Raw genomic sequence first — 20,646 nt, 5'->3', positions numbered from 1 at the left:
TCCCAATTCAAGGATAATAATCCAGTTCACATGTAACAGACGAAGAAGGTAGCCTTGCTACAACCTTGGGGAGGACAGCTTCATAGTGTATCAGTGGTTTGTAGCTACAAAAACTAAATTGAATCCCATGTCCAAAAGGAAGATATCACTGGATGCTGGAGACAGACAATAGGGGAAGGTCTTGATAACATCATAAACTTTATAGAGGCAACTAGAAACTCTATGATAATACACAGCTATAAGGTTTTGCAGCAACACCATACTGCAAAGAAGTGGGTAATCAGCAGTTTGAAAAATCAAGGATATTGCAGGCTAACTAGCCTCATATAAGCAACATGCTGAAGTTTAGATTATGCATGCAGGGGTTAATACCATAGAGTAAGCTGTCCTGCCAGGCTTAGCTATGTCCAGTTCTCCTCACCTTGGGATAAACTAGGTAATCTAGACTTTATTCTTTTCTAGTTTATATGTGAGCTTTGGTGTGTGTGTGCTCTGAGCTGCTCCTTCCAGCCACATGGCTCTCACAAGCCATTCTTGAGTTCCTATACCAATAATTTAAGAACTGTCACCACTTTGTGACTAAGCTACATTTTACTACCTGTGCAACTTTCTAAAGCACATGAATCTGACCTTTCGAGAGTTTGTAAGTAAATCACTTTTTAACTTACCAAAAGTGTGGTCCTTTTCCTATGCTTGGCGAAGAGGGAAACTTTTTAAGGGGTGATTTTGGAACTCACTTTGGGGGGAGGCATATTTTGGAAGTGTGTAAGAGCCTGTATTTCCACCCTTTATTTTACTGCATATTTTGTGATTTTAAATCTCTGCTGGGCTTCTCTCACCAAAGAGTGATTGCCCCAAACCAGGATTCTGGCATCTAGGGAATTATTTTTTTTCTCTCTCTATATATATATTTTGCACCTACAAATATTAGGAAAGATTTACAGGTGCTCCTAATAACAATGTCTTCTGTCGGTGAAGTATACTTTCCTCCCAAAATTTTTATTCTTCTACCTTATTATATGTGCAAATCTACTCATTTTGCAACAGTGGAAGAATGCTAATGGTTCCACCAAACATTAAGTGGATTGTGTTTCATTGCCGCCATGATTTTCTGATTTCTATGGCAATTTCTCCTTGTGCAAATATTTACATACCCTGGGCTTTGGCTATCATGGCCCTAATCAATCGAGGGTTTTCTTAATTAAGTCTGCCAGACCAAAGTGAGAGCGGCTTTTATGGAATGGGCATTTGCTCTTAAGAACAAACCATCATCTTATTTCCACTATGGCAACATCAAACAAGCCACTGAAACACTTTCTGTCCCTTTAATTTATGTTTGGATTTGATCAGGCTCCTTATCCCATCACTAGTCCCACAGAGCAATTCAAGCCTGGGTTTTCTTCCATTTCCTCTTCACTAGTTTTGTAAACAATGTTTCTGTGGGTTGGAAGCTGTTGGATTTTTTCTTTTTAAACTCCCAAAGCTGTTGCATTCATATGAATTGAGAATGAGTCAGTTGTTGGCTACTTTAATAACATGCTGGCATCAACGAAGCTTCACAGAAGAAGACAAAAGCCAGTGAATGAACTACCTTCATTTCTCACTTGCCGAGTCAGCCATGCCTTGATATGGGCTGGAACAAAGCTCCAAACAGAGTAATCCAGTATGTTAACACCTCAATGTGCTGGAGGGTATGCATGCCTAAGTTACAGTAGACCATTGGGGCCTTTCTATGCTACAGTGGTACCTTGGTTTTCGAACGTGTCCATTGACGAATGTTTCGGAACTCAAACGCCGTAAACCCGGAAGTACATGCTTCCGTTTTTTAATGTGGCTCAGAAGTCGAACGGCTTCCGCTGAATGTATATGTTATTTTTCTCAATTTTCTCAGTTAAATTTGCAGGCCGCCATTTCCGCCTCGGTTTTCAAATGTTTCAGAGCTCAAACGGTCTTCCAGAATGGATTATGTTAAAAAACCAAGGTACCACTATACTTTCATTTAACACCTAGCCACACCAGTAGCAAACCTTCCCAGCAAGCGTGGCATTTAGTACCACTCAGGTGTGTAGCATAATATATCTATGGTGCCTTAAACACCTTTGTGGGGTTTACCTCTAGCCAGGAAGCAGCCACGGGTGGGAAGGACAAACTGGCATGTTCCCTCCCTCCTGGTCGATCGTTCGGGAGCTTCAAAAGCTTTCTTCTGCCCGAACATCACAGCGACCGATGCCAACAGATATTGGCGCACTTAGGGATCCGCAGAGTGTTCGCAGTTTGCGTAACAGCCCTCAGCAACTCAGCATTTTGGCTAATCTACTTTTGTTGTTGTTGTTTAGTCGTTTAGTCGTGTCCGACTCTTCGTGACCCCATGGACCAGAGCACGCCAGGCACTCCTGTCTTCCACTGCCTCCCACAGTTTGGTCAGACTCATGTTTTTGGCTTCGAGAACACTGTCCAACCAATCTACTTTATTTACATATAAACACACAGAGAGCACTGTAACATGGCTTCTCTCTCTCTAGCATCAGACAGCAAAGAGAATGAACAAAGGACAATAGTCCCACTTCACAGCACACAGTAACACAAACATCCTGTCTCTATCACTTCCCACTTTGTGGAGTCAAAGCCTACACCGTCATGTGAAAGACAACAATCCCATGACTGCAATCATGGAGCAGGAATTCTAACAGTGCAGACCCCTCATCCAAGGCATAAACCTGCTTGTCCCCAGCAAGGTGCGTCACAGACTTTTGTGGGACCCTGTCCATAGGCTGGCCACCCATGACTTACCTTATTTTATTGGCTCACTGAACAGATGCACCGCAACAGATCCAATATGGTTACGTTGTCCTAAGTGACAATGACAGTTCTGCTCAGAAGACCACATTGCCAGTAAGCACATCCAAGGGATTAAATATACAGGCGCAGTGAAATACACGGGCAATATTTTATTTTTATTTTTTTGTGAGCTGGGCTTTGATTGTCACATCTCTTCAAAACAAATGTTTGTCCTAGTAACCACAGCCCACATTCCCAGGCAGCAGCGGCTGCTTCGGACTGCTGTCTTTTCTAAAACATGGGCTTCATCTGCCTGTGTGTTTCATCAGCTACCTAAAGTGGTCAGATAGCGGTCACCCATTAGTCAGAGTTCTTAAGTTTAAAAGCCCTGGGTTATGACATCTATAATCTTGACAAAACACGCTGACACACAGCTCCAGTCCAGCCTGCAAGGCCTTGACACCAGCACAATCGAGGTCTCGGCAACAGCAGCAGAGAAGGGCCCTTGTGCATTGTTAAAAATTAAAACTAGCTTGCATTTTTAAAGTGGCAGGGATGAGGTAGCCTCAAAGTCCTTTACATCACTTGCAACTCCTGCCTCATCTGAAGAGACTTCTTATCACGCGACTGCTACACCAAAGATGATGTGTTCGAGGCCAAGATGGGCCTGCAAGGAACAATGGGAGAATCTGTCAATTTTGCTTCTCACAGTTTTTATTTTTTCCAATGTTAAATTCAGTTCTCCACATTTTTTTAAAGTCCTCGTGAAGATCTATCTCTCCTGATATACATATTTTTGTATTCAATTTCTCCTCCATGTTCTGTTTACAGAATTCTTGAATTCCTTGATCCATGATGGAAGCAGAATACAAAACTAGGTGGGTTTCCTGGTCAGATCCAGCAGGTTCTCCCCCCCCCCCGCCGCCGCCCAAACATCCACCAAAAATATCAGATCTGAATACCTGCCTTCTTCAGTTCTGATCCTTCTTGCTCAGGGAATGTTAGAAGGCAAATCTGGGTGTGCTTTGCAGTAGATCAACAAGAATTTCTGATGGCTAATTGTTCAACAAAAACGACTCCTTTCCCACCCTAAATTATAGTGCTGAAATGAAGAAAGTTTAGGGCAGTGATGAGAAAACTGTGGCTTTTCAGATGTTGCTGGACTCCATTTCCTATCATTCCCAGCCAGCATGGCCAATTGTCAGGGAAGATGGGAAGCGTGGTCTGATAACTTCTGGAATTTCACAGGCTCCCCATTCTTGGCTTGGTATACAGGAGTGGAATTGTGATTGCAGACCACAGTTTGGAAACCCCCTGCCCTAAAGAACTTAGGCCTCAAATATCTGAAAGACTTCTTTCTTCCCTACAGACCCTCTCAGGTGTTAAGATCAGCAGATGGGGCCATCTTGGTAGTTCCACCACCCTCAGAACCTCAGGGTGGCAGCAGCCTAGGAGAGGACATTCTCTCTGGCGGTCCCTAAGCTGTGGAACTCCTTCCACAAAGAGATGCGTCAGGCACCTTCATTTTACAGTTTCCATCAGCTGCTGAAGGTGCACCTCTTAACCCCGGCCTTTGACAAGTGAGGTGCATATTTTTAGGACAGACCATACTCTCGTGGTAGTAATTTATTTTAAACTGTTTTTAATGATGTGTTAAAATTTGTTGTAATCTGCCCCAGGACCTGAGGGTAAGGTGAAAGGCAGGTAATAACCTAAAATAATAATAACAATTAATAGCCGCCTACATGGCACTGCTAGGGCACTCTAAGAAACAAAATAACCAGAGCAGTTTTGAAATTAGTTGTGAAAATTAGTGCTGTTTTGAAAGGTTCAGCCCACTGACTTGATCCAAAATGAAATCTGATTGTATCCAAACATAGACAAAGACCTGCTCCTTTATCTCAAGAATGAGCAGGCAAAATTAGGTTTAAATCAATGCAGTTTTGAAAGCCATCTTGATTCAAAATGGAGTCACATTGTCTCCAAACACAGATGAAAACCTGCTCCTTGATCTCGGGAACCATCAGAACTTCCCTGTTTTCATCAGAGAAATGTTGGGAGAGTGTGTCATGGTTGTGGTTAAAAGGTATCAAAATGCATAGCAAACAGACAAACAACTTTCCAAAGCATATGGAAGATTATTATAGAGCATTTAAAGGAGATGAGGCAGGAATTTCTAACCACCGTACCTCAAGAGCATGAGCAAACGAAGGATATTTTGAACCTACCAGTCATCAGCATAAAGTGATCCTATGTGATTTTGAAGTAAGGCCTCATGGGGCTTTGTGCCATTTGAGATCAACATTGGCCTCAGCCTGTTTCATCAGATTCAGATCTCATGAAGTAAGCTCTTGCCATGATAGCTCACGCCACTCATAAACCACAGCACTTTTTGTCTGTTTGAATTATACAGTTCTCGCTTAAGGGCTGTACAACCAAATCCCAGGCACAAGACAGCAGGGGAGTGATCTGACTCACAGGTAAGATGGGGAAAGGGGCTGAATTATTCAGGCAGGAGTGTCTGGGAGCTGCAGAGAAGAACATGCCAAAGCAAATAGTGTGCTAATCCCCAAGGATGCATGCTTCCTTTAAGATGAGAGGTTTTGGCAAATTCCTACACGGAAATAGGAATCTGCGTATAGGTCTTTCATCATGTGCAAATGAGATCTTAAAGGTGCGAGGTAAGCAAAGAGGAAAAATAAAAATTATAAAATCTAAGCAAGGCAAGAAATGTCTTCCCTACGCAGCTTTTATTCTGTGCCACGGCACACCAGTAAAAATTACCTTATTTCGTGATTTCGGGTTTGAAGTGCATTAGAATTGATTTGAGAGCACTAAAGCATACTGAAGTGCATTTTGTGGTTATGTCTGTTGCTGTTTTTAATTTCTTTCGCTGCAAGGAGACGTTTGGTAAAGGAAAGGGCTAAGATTGGAAGGACGGAAAGAGATTTTCATGAAAACCTTCATCAGCCTCAGTAAATACAGTGGTACCTCGGGTTACATATGCTTCAGGATACATACGCTTCAGGTTACAAACTCCGCTAACCCAGAAATAGTACCTCGGGTTAAGAACTTTGCTTCAGGGTGAGAACAGAAATTGTGCTCCCATGGCGCAGCAGCAGCAGCGGGAGGCCCCATTAGCTAAAGGTTAAGAACAGTTTCAGGTTAAGAACGGACCTCTGGAACAAATTAAGTACTTAACCCGAGTTACCACTGTAGTCACCTTTTTCTATTGCCCAGAGTAGGTTTTGTTGGCCCTCAGTGATGCCATCACATTCATCATGTGATTCCCAACTGGCTGGAGAGAAAACCCCTAAACAGAAGGGCGGTGGTACGGAAACAGCAGCAGGAAGATAAGGGTAGGGGATACAACAGCAGCGAGCCATTTTGAAAAATAAAAAAGTGGACATTCACAAATGCTTTGAGTTCTACCTACCCAGCACTCTCCAATACAAAAAATTAGGATCCTCAAGTCAATATATTCTTTGGTTAGAAAAAGAAAGAGGAAATGCCTGTATCACCATACAAGCCAGAACAGTGATATGACAAATAACCCAGTATAGCTGAGGATTAATTTTGGCTTCCCACAAAGCCTAGCTATTCATAACCAGCAGTAAAAGACTGGGATTTCACAAGTCACTAATGTGGCAATGCACACTTTTCAACATCTTCCTGATGAAAATAGCCACATGTGTTTGATTTGACACAAGAAAGTAGCAAGAACCATGAGAAAGAGAGTCTCCTCTGTGAGTTTTTCCATTTCATATAATCAATTACATTGGAAGCATCTTTCAAAGTTCATATTTCTCTGCCAACTAGGCTCTCATAGATGGGCATCTGAATATAATATTTGCTCTTTACTGCACTGAATCATGTGCGTTGGACCACATGTGTGTATTTCGGCATGTGTGTTCATACAGTTCCTATGATTCTTCGGCCTCAAAAACAGAAGAATCATGGGAACTTGGCAGAGCATAAGTACACTGGTATGAGCATGGACCCAAACCAGATATCATATCACATGTGCAGTAACAACATGCATGCACCCCATTGTATATGCACTATTCCAGATGGCCAACCATCTGAATCAGATCTTAGAATCTGTTTGTTCAGCAAGTCTGAGCCCCACAAGGCGCAAACGGCTTCTGTTGAAACAACAGTAGTCTCTCATCAGTATATAAATGCATGCTCCTTCCATTCTCAGAGACCCTCTCCCACATTTCTGTTTTGTTGCTAAAGCACATGTGCAGATTGGACTCAAGTGAGAAAAGAGTTGGCGTACAGAGGACCAGTCCTTGCAATATCAGGTATTGCTCTACAGAGCCTAGTCAGCAATGGAGGATAGGAATTAAAGCCCAGGAAACAGGTCAGATCCAGGTAATCAAGCCAATAGGGCACAGGGCCAAACAGGGAAAACAGGACAGGCACATTAAACAGGTGAGATAATAGATGGATCTGGAAAGGGAGCAAAGAGATCTCCAAGCCATTTCAATTAATTGCTCAGAACAAAGAGAACATTGAGGTCAAAATGCTGCTGTTGACCTATAAAGCCCTACATGGCTTGGGACCACAGTACCTAAAGGGATGCCTCTTCCCATATGTGCCTACCCATGTCCCAGGATAAACAAAAGGAGGCCCTTCCACAAGTTTCCTCTCCATCCAAAGTATGGGGAGTGGCAGATGGAGAGGGAGCCTTTTCAGTGGTGTCCCCCCACCCCAAGCTGTGGAACGCTCCCAGAGCCGGCCCAGCCATTAAGCGGGGGAGACTGCTGCTTCAGGTGGCAGAAACCCCCTAGGTAGCATGCCCACAGATGCCCCACCTGCCTCCACCATTGGCAGAGAAGTGCTACCAGCAGTGGCACTGATTTTGAGCAAGATCGTGTCCCTTTTGGGTGAGAACTGACCTCAAATCAGTGCAATCTTCCCAAAACTGGTGCCCACGGCACTGCCACTTCTCTGTCAGTGACAGATGTGGCAGGTCTCAAAGAAGCAGCAGAGCAGGTGGCAGCAGGAGAAGCAGGTAGGTAGTAGTGGCAGCAGCAGCGGCAGAAGGCCAAGCAGCCCTTCCTAACACAAGATGCCCCTGAACACTCTCCCTCTTCAGAGCCTACCTGGTACCCACAGTGGCATCTTTGGTACCGGCCAAAGATGTTTCGGCTCACCTGGACCTCCTAACATCTTTAAAGATTTTTAAAAGGTAATTACTGATTACTATTTTAGTCTGTGTTCTGACAGTCCTTACGCATATTATTTGACATTACCGTAGCCCTTCATGCCTTTGTATTTTTCTTGTGTCCTAAGCAGATGGGAGGAACCTTTGGTCTGAATGTTGCTGATCTACAACTCCCATCATCCATAACCACTGGACATGCTGGCTGAAGTTCAGCAACATCTGGAGGGCCAAATGTTTCCCACGCCCAGAGGACTAGCAACTAAGAAATGTACCGTATTTTTCGCTCTATAAGACGCACCAGACTACAAGACGCACCTAGTTTTGGGAGGAGGAAAACAAAACAAAAAAAATTCTGAATCTCAGAAGCCAGAACAGCAAGAGGGATCGCTGCGCAGTGAAAGCAGTGATCCCTCTTGCTGTTCTGGCTTCTGGAATAGCTGCGCAGCCTGCATTCTCTCCATAAGACGCACACACATTTCCCCTTACTTTTTAGGAGGGAAAAAGTGAGTCCTATAGAGCAAAAAATACGGTAATTCAAAAATAAACCCAGGAAGTTATCTAGAGATGTACGGTGCCACAATAGATTCTGCACCAAAGCAAATGCCATTCCCAGCTAGGATGCCTCAAACAACAGGGAGCCAGAGCCTGATTCCCCAGAGATTAAGGATTCAGACCCATGGCACCAGACAAGGTGTTGCCTATTGAATATTTAGAACATGTGGTTCAAAGGTATGCTAAAGACTGTGGCCTCTTTATACAGGCACTGATTTCTTACAAGGCTAAACACAGACACATCCTTCACCAGCCAGGATTGGTCCCATTCATTGCAATGGAGGCAGCAGAGCCATTCATGTAGTCCTGTTCTGTATGTGGCTATGCTCCCACACACATAAATGAATGGGATGGCTTGATTACATAAAAGCTCTGTGGGGCTCTGGATCACAGTGGCATTTGATGGTCATTTGAATCGTATGATGAGAAGGGAAGGGGTGCCCATTCCACCTTGCTGAAGATGCTGGTACCCACTTCCTTTTTATAAAATGTCCTATACCGTGAGATAAATACTATTCCCCGGACACAGAATCCATGGCATCCTTAAAATTCCCTCCCCTGGATAAACCACTGTCCTTATTGGTTTCAAAAAGCAGATTCTTAATTTAAAGACCCAGCTGACAGGCGTTATCGATTATGCATTAAGAAGACCACATGAGGCTATTGCCATTTGCTTAAGGGCAGTGTGCTTCCATAATCTGGACTGATGGCACGTTTAACAACCCACAGGGCGATCATCCTAGAAGCAGACAGACCTTTAAAAAGATTTCCAGGGCTTCTGCATTTGTGGCAGGTGCTACCCTAGATTCCGCAGAATTTTGGGGGTGCACAATGTCTGCCCAGATGGTGGCATGCCACACCTTGTGGTTAAGACATTGGGAGGTGGGTTCCCAGTTAAATATAAACCTAGCTACTGTGCCTTTTGTTGGAAGACAATTATTCAGAGAAGAGACCTTGAAAGACATCCTAACAGAGTCTAGGGATAAAAGGAAAGCACTAGTGACACAGAAGCTGGACAGGAAACATACTAGATGATACTCTCCATACAAATTCTCCCATTCTTATATGTATATTTTTAAATAATATTTATTGAAGTTTCAGAAAAGTTACAAAAAGAAAAAAAAGAAAAAAGAAAAAAAGGAAAAAAGAAAAAAAAGGAAAAAAGAAAAAAGAAAACAAAATACAGAAAAATAAAAGCAGTTAAAAACAAATCAATCTTTCCATATCTTGTCTTTCATTTACTTGTTTCCCTGACCTCCTCACACCTCCCTTTTTTGTATTCTAGTTCAATTGGTTATTTCAGCAAATCCTTTCCATTTTTGCTTTTATCTTAATAATTCATCTTAATATATTGTAGCTTTACATTCTCACCTGTTAACAATCCATTTTTACATATCCCTTTGTAACATTACTGCTAAAACCACATAACGTCATTCCGGCATCCTTCTAACATTCCTTAATTTTACAGTGTTTCTGTAAATAGTCTTTAAATTTCTTCCAATCTTCTTCTACCGACTCTTCTCCCTGGTCTTGGATTCTGCCAGTCATTTCTGCCAGTTCCATAACCCACAGACCTATACTCCACCATATAACCAAACCTTTAACCAGCCCTTTCAAGCATTCGACAACACCGAATATTCAAAGGATGCCAATGTGATCAGAAGTAATTGACAGAGACGCTGTTCTGCAATGAAAACCCTACTCCCACATATAGCTTAAGGAAGCCCAAAACCACCCACAGTCCTAGGCCAGATCAAAGCCAAAACTCAGTCACCCAGTGCAGATATCTTGCTGGCTCCCTCGAACCACAGTTTGCAAAATTTGTAGCCAACCTTGGGAACACAAGCTTGGTCCTGCTCTCACACCCTTCCCACATTTGCCTTATCCATAGTTTAGCATTGCACATGCACTAAAGCTAACCATGGTTAACACAAAACATAAGCAGTGGCGTAGCGTGGGTTGTCAGCACCCGGAGCAAGGCAAGTAATTTGCACCCCCTAACCCGTGGATTTGTGCCCCCTAACCCAAACCCCCAGATGTTGCGCCCGGTGCAGCCGACCCCCCCTGCACCCCTGCTTTTCAGATCTTCCTGTGATTACTGAATAGGTCTGAAAAGTTCTTTAAGCATGTTTGGTTGAATGTATTAGGAAACCCTCCCTGTAATCAGGAATCCTGATAAGATCCTGGCAAGACTGGGAATCCCAATAGGATCTGAAGAGCAGCCCATGCATCTGAGGATGTTGGAGGTTAAGTTTTGGGTTTTAAAGCTCAAAATTGAACTCCCTTCCTGCTTTAAAAACTGCTCCACCTTCGAAAGTATGTAAAAAGTTGCTAAAACCCAGGAGTTCCTGGGACTTCGCTGCGGTAAGTTTAACAAGTCAACCAGACAAAGGCAAGAACAGCTGTTTGCTGTATATATTTTTTTCTCTTCCCAAAATTGCTCTGTTCCTTGGCAGGGCTTGCATTGCTTTGAGGTCAGCCTCGTTCATTATGTCTGAAGAAGAGATACACAGCCTGGTTTACTGACAACTAAACCCCATCGACCTCAGTGGGACTTGCACCCTAACACGTGGACCTAATACTGCAGCCTTCAAAAAGAGAATCTTATTTATTTCCTGGAGACTATTGCCAATGCATCTAAGACTGTATTATCTGTGCAAAAAAGGGAGGAAGCTCAGGAGCCTATGAAATTGTGGATATTTTTAGGTTATATGCCAAGGGTAAGAGGAAAGGTACAGAAACAAGCCTGCAGTCGTTGTCCACCTCTTCTGGACTGCACCACAGTTTGCTCTACAGCTTAGTAGACCTGGGGTTGCATTCTCAGTCTGCCACATATGCCAGTAGATTTATTATGTCTGGACTACGATGCCTAATTATTAAGACTTTTAAAAAAAAAGGATGTACAGTTCTGCAAGATATTTATTCTAAGTGCAGCTTTGCATGGAAGTGACTAAGTTTAGTAAACTTATTCTACTTCAGTTGCAGTGATAGAGGAATACACTGTTGTTCAGAAGCACAACATGGTACTTTTCAACGCTGCATGCCCAGATGTTGTGGAGCTAAGCAACGTACTCAGTGGTCAGGGATGATGGGAGTTATAGTCCAACACTGTTTTAGCAAACAGAGATATATGCAATCGCGAACACCAGTTAGGAACCAAACAATTCACTCCCAGACCTTATTTTCACAACCAAGGATACTGCTGGACATTAAGTGCAGCTTTGTTCAATTGCAGAATACTTCCCTTAAGATAGTTATTTCATTACTTCCAAGTTCCACTGCTTCAACACTGAACAGTAAGTTCTTGTCATAGTCAGTGAAATCAACTGATTTCCAGTATAAAAAAAACAACAACCAACTATCCCTGTGCTGGGCTGATGCTTAAAGCACTGGATGGTTGCCAGTTTGTCCACCGCATTTAAAAGACAGATTAATGCTGTTACATATTGTAGTTGCGTAACTACGTTTCCAGATTTCAGCTGTAGCCACCCAGAAAAATGCAATGATGAGAAATGAAGAGACGAAAAATTGTATTTTCAAATATGAATAAAGGATAAGAACAGAAGAAGCAACTCTCTCTCTCTCTCTCTCTCTCTCTCTCTCTCTCTCACACACACACACACACACACACACACACAAAGTTTAGTGGGTAACAAGTCAACCATGTTGCAGACTTTGCTAACAGAGGAATCAATATCTTCTTAATGCATAGAATAGAATGCCAAACTTTTGGTAAATGAAGCTAGCAGGCAAAGGGAAAGAAACAGGGAGATTCTCCTAGCCCGGGAAGTTTACAGGAACTATTTACAAGTTGCAACAAATCTGAAACTCAGCAAGGTTTGCATATCCTGACTTCTCCTTACCTGCTGGAAAATCCTGCTCTGTCAACCAGCACGGCCTGAAATCCAGCTGCGTTAGAGAGGAAAGAGCCCGTCTTCATTTATCCTCATTATTCCACCTGCCATTTTACAAGTTTACTTGCTGCGAGGAAGAATGTGAAACACGCCGGGGTCCTGCCCCAGACTTCCTGTTGATGCTCCATGCTCCAAGTGTGCCCCACATCTGATTTCGCCTCTTCGTCCTCCACCCTCGCCTCCTCCTCCACCTCCTTTGGCACCAGCTTGCCCCGCCCAATCCACGCCGAGCATTTCTCATTTAAGAATGCTGCTTCCAGCTAAATGGCGCTCGTAGGAGAGTTATCTATTGCTTTGGCTGGGCTGCAAGATGAAGCATTTGTTTCCAACTATTTTTTGGCACGAGCGCAGCAGATGTCAAATAAAGGGAGGGAAATGCAAACGCTGTCGAGAAGTATTGGGAAAGGGAGATAAAACAAACACCTGTAGACCACCAGATGTAGACATTAGTTGATGTCACTCCCCCCGCTTCAGATTTGCTGGTGGGATGTCACATACCAAAGCAAAATGGCCCTTCACATAGGAAGCTAGCAGTTCAGTTCTGTGCACATATACGGAAAATTAAGTCCCAGTTTGTTCAGCTGGGCTTAGTTGCAGGAAAGTGGACTCTGTATTGTAATCAAAATGTCAGACAGAAGAGTTCTAGCCTAGTGTCCTCCATGATATGCTGGTTTTCTATGTGCAGGTAGTTTTTACTTTTTAAAAAATATGAAAGAGTATTTAATCATGCTAACTTCACCTGCAGTCCACAACGGTACAGGCCAGACAAAAGTTTACCTCCTCAGTGACAAGGCTTAAAAGAACTAGAATTTACAATACAGTAATGTCCTAAGGGACGTGGGTAGCGCTGTGGGTTAAACCACAGTGCCTAGGACTTGCCGATCAGAAGGTCGGCGGTTCTAATCCCCGCAATGGGGTGAGCTCCTGTTGCTCGGTCCCTGCTCCTGCCAACCTAGCAGTTCAAAAGCACATCAAAGTGCAAGTAGATAAATAGGTACCGTTCTGGCGGGAAGGTAAACGACGTTTCCATGCACTGCTCTGGTTCGCCAGAAGCGGCTTAGTCATCCTGGCCACATGACCCAGAAGCTGTATGCCGGCTCCCTTGGCCAATAAAGCGAGAGGAGCGTTGCAACCCCAGAGTCGGCCATGACTGGACCTAATGATCAGGGGTCCCTTTACCTTTACCTTAATGTCCTAATACCTGCAGCCTCCTTTTAAGCTCTGTAAAAAAAAAATCTATGTCCTCTCTTCCTTTGCCCCTCTTTGAGCATCAAAAGCTATTCCTTCTACAGTGTTTCATGTCACAGCTGCTGCAAAAGGCGTTTCCCCATACCGCATGCTCTCCTAGGTTAAGCATGATGAGAATGAACCTCAATGTGTTTAGGGCTTAGACACTCTCCCTCTGCTCCTTCAACACAGCTCCAAGCAGAGATCAGAAGCTTGCACTTCTGTGTTAGAACGAGTGACGTGCAAGCAAGATGTCAGCAGCAAACAATAACTAAAGTTAGAGAAGGAAAACATGGAAAGTTCATTTTGAAAAGGAACTAGTTCAAGCTTGACAGGTCCAAAAAGTAACTAATACCAGTTCACATCCATTCCTTAACACAATGAACTAGTTTGGTGAACCTTCAGTTCACAGTTCAATCCAAATTCATCCCAACGATCCCTGGCCATTTTTTTTCCAGCATTCAGAATGTTACAAGCTGCTGTGCTGAAGTATAAAAAATACTTAAGAAAACTAAGAACACATCAACATATAGATAGAATCAATTTCTCCAGATAATCATTATCTTAAAGCCCAAAGGCCCAAAGAGTCTAAAAAGCAAGAAACACATCTAACAGAACGAACTTGAATATGAACTAGAAAAATCTATCCCAAAATGAACTCAATTCACATTCAGTGTCCCCAGCAATTAGGGGAAATGCTTTCACGTGTAGCTCAGAGATGTGTCAACTCATTCAGCAGACTTGGTTAAACTGATGTAGTTCATTCCAAGCACTGATAGAAACACAGCAAATCTCAGGAAGATGGTGTTACTTGAGCAAGGCTTGGCTGGAGCAGGAAGTCCCTGATACTTCTTCATATCCAGAAGGATCAACAGCCCAGCCTGGATCAGTCCAAGACCTGAAGGTACTTCCCTGATAAGATGCCACCTGCAGCTCAATGGTTTACCACATGGGGCATCTGCACTTGGTTCCATCCATTCCTGGCATGAAAATTGGCTACGATAGTTTAGTAGGAAAGAGTTACTCAGCTCCCTACAACTTTGGCACCGACACTTTGAGTGGGGACAACGTTCAAGTTAATCCTGGGACTAGGAATGTGCTGGGATTGACCCCTTGATCTCAACGGTCTTTTTCAAGTTTCCCAAGGGAAATAACATCAAGTTACTACTAGATCTTCCAGCTGTGATTTTCAAATCAGCTGCCACTGGCTACGTGGTAAGTTAGAAGTCAGTCAACCAGCTGAAGAGGAGCAGCTTTTATCTCTTTTTCACAACGTAGTATGACTCAAAAGCAGCAGCAAAAATTTCCAGACAGATACTGAGCACTGGGAAAGCACTGAGCCGATGCCAGTAAAACATTAAATCTACATTCATCACTCGCTAGAAGGCTCTTGATTAAGCGAATATTTTTGCAGCTGAAAACCTCCACCTGCATCAACTTGCATGATTGTATGTAAACAGGAAATATTTTTCATGCTATCCTTGCAAACCTTCTAATCAAATTAGTGAAGCTTCTGCCTTGTTTGCATCTGCCATTCACTCACATGAACCTTCTGAAAACCAAGAGGGTTGACTTGTTCCGGTAAGGAAAGTTGCACAGATAGCAACTCCCGTGAATGAATAGCTAGCTGAACACATCTGTCCGCAGCGATCAGCACACACAACCACACAGAAGCAAATCAAATGCCTTCATCCTTATTCATGTTTTGTTTCCACATCAGCCTTGAACTCTGTTATGAATTAGAAAATACTTGGTGGTGTAATTTTTTTGTATTTTATTTCAAAGATGAAATGCAGGTTAGACTTGTTTGTGTGGCTTCTGCTTCTTCAAACAGTAATCCAGAATCAAGTGGCAAATATTTTAGTTATAAAGCCCCATTTCACACAGTACAGTGGTACCTCGGGTTACATATGCTTCAGGTTACATACACTTCAGGTTACAGACTCCGCTAACCCAGAAATAGTACCTCGGGTTAAGAATTTTGCTTCAGAATGAGAACAGAAATCGTGCTCTGGCGGCGCGGCGGCAGCAGGAGGCCCCATTAGCTAAAGTGGTGCTTCAGGTTAAGAACAATTTCAGGTTAAGAACGGACCACCGGAACAAATTAAGTACTTAACCCAAGGTACCACTGTATTCTTTTTATGAGATGCAGCAAATCAGCCAGGCCAGAAAATAAAGAACTTGTTTCATATACGCTTTGTGCAGGCATAACTGTATACAGTGGTACCTTGATCTTAGTCCATTCTGGGAGTCTGTTCAACGCTCAAAATCATTCGAAAACCAAAGCGCGGCTTCTGATTGGCTGCAGGAGCTTCCTGCACTCAAGTGGCAGCCACGTCAGATGTTCAGCTTCCAAAAAATGTTTGCAAACCAGAACACTTGCTTCTGGGTTTGCGGTGTTTGGGAGCCGATTTGTTTGACAACTAAGCCATTCAAGAACCAAGGTACCACTGTATACAAATAGCACCCAAAATTAAAGAAGAGATGGACAAAATGTCGGATTTTACAACTATGGCCAAGTTGACAAATTTCTTCTTGAGAAAGAAGACAGAATTTTTTGGGGTGAAGTGATTTATTGACAGTTTATTACCAGTTCTTATCATTATTTAAATTTAATATGAGCTATAGGTTCACACTATCCATTCTGAAGGAAATCAGCCCTGAGTGCTCACTGGAAGGACAGATCGTGAAGCTGAGGCTCCAATACTTTGACCACCTCATGAGAAGAGAAGACTCCCTGGAAAAGACCCTGATGTTGGGAAAGATGGAGGGCTCAAGGAGAAGGGGACGACAGAGGACGAGATGGTTGGACAGTGGTCTCGAAGCTACCAGCATGAGTTTGACCAAACTGAGGGAGGCAGTGGAAGACAGAAGTGCCTGGCGTTCTCTGGTCCATGGGGTCACGAAGAGTCGGACACAACTAAACGACTAAACAACAGCAAGTAGGTTCACAAAGTCACAGAATTTGGCTGATCTCCTTGGCCAGTCACTAGCTGCACGAGCTTCTCATATTTTTGTGCTTAACTCGCATGTGACCCCGCTTTTCCTGTTCCCCATGGGTTCTTTCCCAATATATCCATGTTTTCTAGGATCTGCCTTGCCTTGACGTAAGGGGAAACATCTTTCCTGACTGCGGGCTAGTTCTGTCTGTAAACAAGATAGTTCTGTCTGTAAACAAGATACCACAATCAGGTCAAAAAGGACACATCTTGCCTAGAGAAGTCTTTGCTGGACTTACACCAGACCAAAGGTTTATCTGGTTTCTGTGACCAAGTTACAAAGTCGGGCAGAAAAGATGCTCCACCTCACTCTTTGTCCCCCGCACTGGCCTCATTCCCTCTCTTTCTGATGTTCTGTTTGGGGCTGCCATTGCTTATTTTGCAAAACGGCACAAGCCATGCACAAAGTAGCCTTAGGAGAATCCCCCTGTTTGCAGAAGTACAGAAAAAATATTTGTGGGAGCAGCTCAGGTGGGGCTAAGCATGCTCAGTGGCCACAAGATGAAAACTGATTGTTGGAGCAGGGCAAATGGAAAAGCAGAGGAGAGGGGAATGAAATAGAGTGACTGGGACTCCGAACAAGGAACACTCCACGATGCAACATTTTGTTGCAGCACCGACTAGTTCAGCTCTAAACTGTCCCTGAATATGGAGGCTGAATTTGCCTCTAATGTGAGACCTACGGAATTACAGCAATTGCAACTAGACTTATTCTACAGAGATCTACCTAATCCTTCCCCCACCCCACCTGTAAAATCTACCCAAACTTGTGGCAAAGAATTGACTAAATCAATTACTCAGTGTGCAAATCAATAGACTACTTTCACGAATATGTCCCTAAAATAAAATAATAATAATAAACATTGTATACCGCCCTATACCCATAGGTCTCAGGGTGGTTCACAACACAAAGTTACAGTATAAAAAAGCACAAAACACATAATAAAAAATAATCAGAGCACAAAATAAATAATCAAAATAATCAAAACATAAAGACAGTAAATGTGGCTTTTAACTCAGTGAGCTAAAATCAGACATCCCTGCAAAATGCAGGCTGGTTGATGAACTAGATCAGAAGGACCAAGAGCCCAGAGGTTTGGGGCAAGGAGCTCACTGTCCTCCAGGAGGGATCAGAAATGCATCTCCAAGGATGGTCAGGTTCTTTCTGAGTATATATCATTCAGCACAGGGGTAGTGAATGCACTGCACTTCCAGGTGTTGTTGGACTCCAACTCCCACCAGCCCCAGCCAGCAATGCCAATGGCCAGGGAAGATAGAAGCTGCAGTCTAACAACGGTTGTGGGGCACCACCTTGACTACCTCTGATCTAGGCTCTGTGAGCCAAAGACTGTAGCATTCAAGCGCTGATGGTCTCTAACAACCTGAAAACTTTCATTTAAACTTGCGAGTGAAAACTGTGAGCAACTACTAGTAAAGGTAAAGGGACCCCTGACCATTAGGTCCAGTCGTGGCTGACTCTGGGGTTGCGGCGCTCCTCTCACTTTATTGGCCGAGGGAGCCGGCATACAGCTTCCGGGTCATGTGGCCAGCGAACCAGAGCAGCACACGGAAACCTTCCCACCAGAGCAGTACCTATTTATCTACTTGCACTTTGATGTGCTTTCGAACTGCTAGGTTGGCAGGAGCAGGGACTGAGCAACAGGAGCTCACCCCATTGTGGGGATTCGAAACGCCAACCTTCTGATCGGCAAGCCCTAGGCTCTGTGGTTTAACCCATAGCGCCACCCACGTTCCATGAGCAACTACTACACCTTGGTTAAAATTGGGTAAGGCCCTAGGAGCCAGATAGAATTGCTCTTGGGGCCAGATCTGGCCCCAAGTTGCCATGCCTGGCCTAAATATCTGACGACACCCAAGCAATCTTCATTTTCTAATCTGCAGAAAAAGCAGCTAAATTCTTTGCAATAAATAATGAACTGATGTTCATTATATATAGCACTTTAGTGGTTCTGTGAGTTTTACCTATAGACTTGTTCTCCTTCCTTTACCTACAGATTTCTCAGCCTGCTATAGGTCTCAAATATCGGCCGGTTTTGACAGCTGCACGGGGCCCTTGTTTTCTTGTTTAGCTTCATTTCCCACAACCTTCTCTAACAATGAGCTGCGTGTGATTTCCGTCCGCCCCAAACAGCATGTGAGCCTGCTGAACTGGTAGTGACCTCGGGAACAAAATAGGCCTCCTTGCCAAACAACAAGGAACTGCTGAAACAAGCGCGATTTGGAGCTGAATTCTAGCATGAAAAGTGCAGTAGTGTCACACCAGGGCTCTCCTGCGTTGGCTGGGCAATGGGTTGAGTCAGGACATCTTGTGCAGAGGGCAGAGCCCTGAAATGTTATGTTTTACAAACCCCACGTACTGTATTAGGAACGCAGGAAGGTGGCTTATGGAGTGAGGGTCCTGGTCCATCTGGCCTAATGCCGTCTACACTGACTGGCAGCAGCTCTCCAGGATTTCTTGTAAAGGGCTCTCCCTGCACTCCTTGGAGATGGTCAGAGAATGAACTTGGGTCTTTCTGAGTGCAAGGTAGAGGCTCTTTTACTGATTCTATGGTGTCATTAGGCCACCTCCACCAGGACCTTCTCGGTGATGGCTCCGACCTGGTGGAATGCTCTGTCCCATGAGACCAGGGCCCTGCAGGATTTAACTTCCTTCTGCAGGGCCTGTAAGACAGAACTATTCCGCCTGGCTTTCAATTTGAACCTGGCCTGATTTGTTCCCCTTCCTTCCTTCCCCTCCCCTTTTTGTGAAGATTGCCCGCTCTGGGATCCCACAGCTGATTCTCCCCTGGTCTCCTCGCTGGCCCAAATAGAACTAATTTAGCCAGCTAGCCCCGGTGATCATCTAATGTTTATTGGATGGATTTTCCCCCTAAATTGATTTTTGATTCTTGATTTTATTGTTATATACGCTTTATACTGTATTTTATGCTGTTTTTTGTAGTGTCAATTAAGTTTTTTAAACTCGTTGTTAGCCGCCCTGAGCCCGGTTTCCTGAACCGGGAAGGGCGGGATATAAATAAATATTATTTATTTACAACAGGTATCCAAAGCCATTTGCACAGAACAAAATACGTCATTTATCAAAGTAATTGATATGGAAATGAGCAAACCAGATATTTTAGGGAGCAGGCTAGCAGACAGGGCCCATTACTTACATCATAGGAACCTACACAACACCAAACACTGTTGCTGTATGTAGCTTTTATTTTATTTGTTTTTTTATCTTATATTTTGGAAATGTATATACACTTGTTTTTTCCCTTTAAATTTTTTTTGGGGGGAGGGCCAAGAGATTAGGGTCCTAAACTGTAGCTTGTCAGCTGGCACTGACCAGGAGTGTAACTGGGCTCTGACTTTAAGAACCATCAATGAAGAAGTGGTTTTTTTATTTTATTTTTAATGAAGGATGCAAAGAAATCTCCAGAGCAAGAAACGCAATGTGTAGCAATTCAATATGGGGGTGAAGGGGAGACTCATTCCAATGCACGTGGAATTTAAATAAAGCTGTATCAGCAGGGGGGGGGGAAGGCCAGCACAATAGTTGAATCTCCTGAAAAGACAGGGGATTTAATGCCAAGTTTACTACAAGGTTTTGGGAAGCAGTATGGGAGAAACCAAAGCTAGCCAGCCAGCCAAACTTCAGTCATGAAGGAACACAGCCTAGAAACAAACAAACAAATAAATAAATAAAACCCAAAGATTTAATTAGCTGCCTTAATTGGACAGGGGGGGAAGAACAGCGCCTGTCAACTTTACATACGCTGCAACGGCAGGAGACCCTTTTAGCATAAGCCAGGACACCTAGAGAGTTATTAGAGATCGCATGCCTTTCATGTTACTCAGTAAAAAAAAAAAAGTTCAGACGCCTATTTGTGAGATCAACACAAGGAGATGGACACTGAATATTTTTTTTTAAATTAAGGAGAAATTTAATTATTTCAGCCATACTGAGCTGCGCTGAACAGAGCTCTTATAAAGATCT

The 20,646-nt window shown here is 43.5% G+C and overlaps 1 protein-coding gene across 4 annotated transcripts in view; it reads right to left on the bottom strand.

The window, feature by feature from the left end:
• PDZD2 (PDZ domain containing 2) overlaps positions 1-20,646 on the bottom strand; it is a 202,300-nt gene that overhangs the window by 88,687 nt on the left and 92,967 nt on the right. Inside the window, exon 1 of one of the 4 annotated variants that reach the window (XM_081929523.1) lies at positions 12,367-12,587. The exons of the other annotated variants lie outside the window; for them this stretch is intronic. Within the exon in view, the coding sequence (XP_081785649.1) occupies positions 12,367-12,443 (77 nt within the window). The 5' untranslated portion in view covers positions 12,444-12,587. Of the gene's footprint in view, positions 1-12,366; positions 12,588-20,646 lie in introns of those variants that run through there. 4 annotated transcript variants of the gene reach the window in all.

The sequence above is a fragment of the Podarcis melisellensis genome (assembly GCF_964234715.1).
Source record: "Podarcis melisellensis genome assembly, chromosome: 11".
Lineage (NCBI taxonomy): Eukaryota > Metazoa > Chordata > Lepidosauria > Squamata > Lacertidae > Podarcis > Podarcis melisellensis.
Note: the sequence above shows the minus strand (reverse complement) of the source record. Positions and strands in the feature narration are given on the sequence as shown.